General features: G+C 42.1%; 1 protein-coding gene across 1 annotated transcript; it reads right to left on the bottom strand.

Moving 5' to 3' along the window:
• Nucleotides 1–739: 739 nt before the first annotated feature.
• LOC100560319 (solute carrier family 25 member 3-like) lies at nt 740–4,411 on the bottom strand. The gene is made up of 2 exons (XM_062978295.1): nt 4,162–4,411; nt 740–3,129 (listed from the first exon to the last, which is right to left on the bottom strand). The coding sequence occupies exons 1-2, from the start codon at nt 4,365–4,367 to the stop codon at nt 1,773–1,775; spliced, it is 1,563 nt and encodes a 520-aa protein (XP_062834365.1). The 5' UTR covers nt 4,368–4,411; the 3' UTR covers nt 740–1,772.
• Nucleotides 4,412–4,975: the final 564 nt, after the last annotated feature.

Here is a 4,975-nt window from a genome sequence, read left to right as displayed (position 1 = left end):
ACTGCATTAATTACATAGTACCATACATATATATGTCTAAATAGGCATTGGACCTCAGAAATTATGCTTGGACTCTTTGGACATAGCAGGAATACAGGAACAGCTTAACTATATATATATTTGAAAAGTTATGATGACAAAAGATTGAAAAGATAAATGGCTACTATTATCTAACATTGGTAATGAAATGTATTAGTACACATACAGGCAGTACCTGAGTTACAAACATCCGACTCAAAACAACTCACAGCTAAGAATGGGGGTATGACAACAGGAAGTGAGAGAAATCTACCCCTAGGAAGGGATATTCACTCCTGGAAGAGTTATCAGAGGGAAAGATGTCGCCGCTGAAGTTTTATCACCAATCCTTGTTTCCTCAACAAGCCAAATTTTTCAAAATCCAATTATTACAGGGACAGAAAGTGAGGTGAAATCTTCTGAACAAGGGCACAGACAGAAAAACAAACCTCACAGGGGTGTTAACCCTTCCCTGTGCTATCCAAAGTGAACCTATTTTGTTTGTAACTTGGGGACTGCCTGTAATCTATATTACATCTATCTATCCATCTAGATCAATCAATCTATATATAGCTAGCTATATAATGCATAGTGTTATATTGGTAGTAGTATTGGTAAGACCATATATTTGAAATAAGAGACTTTAAGGAAAAGGAATTGCTTCTCTGTTTGAAGTGTTAAGCCACAAATTGCGAACACTGTCTGAAAGAAAGCCTGCACATTTACACAGTAACCACAATAACTTTATTTGCTATGGTAACAATAAGTCCAAGTAAAATTGATGAGAAACTATACATTATGGGAAATGCAGAAAATCCTGAGTAAAGAATATACGTATTCGAATTTGTGAATTCCAACGGAATAGCAAACTGTAGGATGGTTGCTAAAGAAAGATTAGAACTGCCCCAAATCAAGAGCTTTCAAACCTTTATATGAAGGAGATAAGTTGCCTGCTAAACAAATTAACTGCATTCCTAAAATGTAAAGATAATGCATTTGTTTTGTTGTTTTCCAGCATAATAACAATTGTCTTTACTCTAAGCATTTTTTTAAATGGAGATTACCATAAAGCTTGTGGTAATGTAGTTTACCCTGGTGCAGTACAGGGCCCTGGAAAAGGAAAGCCAAAAGTCCTGACATGTGTACACAGTTCCTCCTTGATCATATATAAGTGGGCTTTTTGGTCCACTGTAAGTTCTGTGATCCCCAAATACCTTCCAAAATGTAATAATCACTGCCTATAAACTTACAATTTTTTAGCATATGTAATCTGCAAACTCTGTTACTTCATCCCCAAAATGACATCATGCAAATGTACTGAGGATTCTGCAAAGTATTTTATCAGAATCAAGATGGCTTCTGATACTGAGAACTAACAACTTGACCAATTCACAATAATATTTAATGCACCACAATAGCATTATAACCATCAACTTGTCCAGCAGATAATAACTGGAAAACTATAAAACATTTAATAGCCTATTAAAACACAAAAGCATCTTATATATTTGCACAAATGCGACCAAAATAGAATTACGAAAATGATACTTTTGCTAAATTATGTGCATTAATGTTACAGTAAGCAGTTATTATAGCTTGTTGAATAGACTGCTGGAAGGCTGTTCTGCTGGATTTTAGATTAGAATAAGGCTATAATGAATTTCTATGGTCCACTGGAAGCCACATGGATGGTGGACTAGAAATTGTCATATATCAGGGCATCTTTGAAGCACCAGAAGCCACATGTTGAGTGCCTATTTTTGAGAGAGATTCTTCTTCAAAGAAGCAGGCATCTCAGGCGGTGGGGGGCGAGGCAATCTGAGATAAACCTTAACGGAGTCATAGATGAACCACTGCAGGGCAGTGAGAGTGCCGATCATCAGGATGCGGGTGAAGAGACCTTTCCAGATGCCATACATGCCCAACCTCTTGAGGACACCCAGGGCAGTGCTGCCCTTTTCTTTGTTGAGCACCGACACCACAGAATCAGCCGGGTGTGAGACTATTGCGCAGAAGATGCCTGCGATATATCCGCCAACAAACGTGACTCCCAGTTGCTCCATCTTGCTGCACTTATCACGTGGCTTGGGGACGACGTACTTATAGAGAGCCTCCACAGTGCGCTCGAAGCAGGAGAACTTCATCATGGTGTACGGGATCTGCCGCATCCACAGTGGAGAGACTCCCTTATAGAAAGCCCACAGCCCTTCTTCAAAGTACATCTTGGGTACAGCCTCCCGCAGCGTGTTTGCATAGCCCTGCTGGGTCTGGATCCGGACCTTGACCGCTTCCATGGGGGCCAACGCAATGTCGGCGAAGAACTCAGCACTGGCCGAAGCCGCAAGGTAGATGCTAGTTCGCCACAGATAGGCTTGTTCAGGACCTAACAAGTCGGAGTAGTAGATCTTGAAGAACTCATAGAGACCAAACTTGCCAAGTCCTTGCATTGAGTAACCGATGGCTGTTGGGGCCCATCCCTTGACCAGGCCACGCATCCCCTCTTCTTGCACGGTGCGGTTTAGGCCTGGGACAAGGCCTTTGTAGCGGTATGGGTCCACCTGCATCCGGCACTTCACAACATCCAGGGGTACAACAGCCGTATGGGTCAATCCACAGCTCAAGACGCCACCCAGCGAGCAGAGTAACAGATATGTCAGTGACCCATACTCGCAGGAGTCCTCCTCCTGATCTTCAGGGGGCTGCTGCTTCTTGGCGGAAGAAGCTGCTGACAGGAAGAGCCGATCCCTGCGCATGGAGTTGGCTCTGTCGTTCATGGAGGCCTCGGTGAGCATTTCACCATAGCTGCTGGAGGCATCACAAGATGAATGGTGACCACTACTCCCTTCTTCTAAGCTCCAAGATGTGGGGCAAAGGATTGTCCAAAGCTGAGACCAGAGCTTGGGGTGTGGGTATATGCTCCACTTGGTGGTCCTCATTTCCGCTTTCTCCTGGCTTCCAAAGGCTTCACTCTCAATAACATTTGACTTAAGGCTCCAGGAGGAGGAGGCCTCTGTTTCACACATCCACAGCGTAGGATGAAAAGAAAACAACCCCATGCTCCTTGTTTCCTCTTTCCAAGGCTCTTCTTGGTCTGCTGAAGGGCGTGACATACTGAAAGCACAGAAGGAAAATCCTGCATAAGCCTGGAATCCATTCTTTTTAATATACAGTAGAGTCTCACTTATCCAACATTCGCTTATCTAACTTTCTGGATTATCCAATGCATTTTTGTAGTCAATGTTTTCAATACATCATGATATTTTGGTGCTAAATTTGTAAATACAGTAGTTACTACATAGCATTACTGGGTATTGAACTACTTTTTCTGTCAAATTTGTTGTATAACATGATGTTTTGGTGCTTAATTTGTAAAATCATAACCTAAATTGATATTTAATGGGCTTTTCCTTAATCCCTCCTTATTATCCAATATATTCGCTTATCCAACATTCTGCCGGCCCGTTTATGTTGGCTAAGTGAGACTCTACTGTATATATTAGACTTTTAAAAATGTAACTCAAATCCAACAATTTAGGCCCCATCTACCCTGCCATATTCAGAATGCAGATTAACGGCATTAAACTCAATTTTATATTGTTTGGCGGTGTGGATGGAACTTCAAAATATAGAAAAGAATATTATTATTATTATTATTATTATTATTATTATTATTATTATTCTAGGAGCCCCCAGTGGCGCAATGAGTTAAACCCTTTTGCCGGCAGAACTGCTGACCGAAAGGTAGGTGGTTTGAATCCGGGGAGCTGGGTGAGCTCCTGTCTGTCAGCTTCAGCTTCTCATTCGAGTACCTGAGAGAAACCTCCCACAGGATGGTAAAACATCCAGGCGTCCCCTGGGCAACATCCTGGCAGAAGGCCAATTATCTCACACCAGAAGTGACTTGCAGTTTCTCAAGTTACTCCTGACACACAAAAAAAACATTATTCTATTTATATACCACTGTTTTCTCTTAAAGAGACACAAAGCGGTGAACAGTGGTAATTAAAAACTAATAGTATAATATTCCCACTCCATTATATCCCTAACCCTGCCAACAAAAACTAACAAACTCTATCCTCCTTTTTTCAATAACATCACCACTAGCAGCAACAACAACAACAAACTATTAGAAACACAACTGACTTCTCCCTTCTCAAGTCTGGAACTGATTCCACTTCCCCAACTGCCAGGAACTCCTGGGTTCTTCTGCTCATAGAGAAATAGCCTAGAGGGGCCCTAGAGAAGTTCTTCCTAGAGGAGGTCACTAGCCACTCTAGCCCACTCCACCTATGGTTTGATGAAAGCAGGAAGGCCTGGCCTCCAGGAACAGGAAGGAAAAAGTCTTGCATTGTTAAGAATAGAGGCCTGCTAGGATTTTCTTATTGTAGGCTGTGTTTCTTCATCAGCTTCCCTATGTGGTCAGGCTCATTAAGAAAATCCAACAGGTACTGCACTCAGCAAAGGACAAGAGGGATCCTCTCACCTCTGCAAGAGTCTACCATATACCATGCGGCTGTGGACAAGTCTACATAGGGACCACCGAATGCAGCAGCATTGCCCAGACACGAATCAAGGAACATGAAAGGCACTGCAGACAATTCAACCAGAGAAATTAGCCATAACAGAGCACTTGATGAACCAACCTGGACGCAACATATTACTGGAAAACACAGAAATCTGGACCACTCTGACAATCACCATTTCAGACTACACAGAGAAGCCATTGAAATCCACAAGCACATGGACAATTTCAACAGAAAGGAAGAAACCATGAGAATGAACAAAAGCTGGTTATCAGTATTTAAAAAAAACTCCAAAATCAGGACAGTAGATAAAGGACAACACTCAGAAAATAGAGGAATTCCAAATATGAAACAACCAGGGCCAGCTAACCCCTCCCAACAAAAGTTTTCCCCAGGCAGTAAGCATCAAAGCTTTGAAGCTGCAAGGCCATTCA

Source organism: Anolis carolinensis, chromosome 4 (assembly GCF_035594765.1).
Source record: "Anolis carolinensis isolate JA03-04 chromosome 4, rAnoCar3.1.pri, whole genome shotgun sequence".
Taxonomy (NCBI): Eukaryota; Metazoa; Chordata; class Lepidosauria; order Squamata; family Dactyloidae; genus Anolis; species Anolis carolinensis.
Note: the sequence above shows the minus strand (reverse complement) of the source record. Positions and strands in the feature narration are given on the sequence as shown.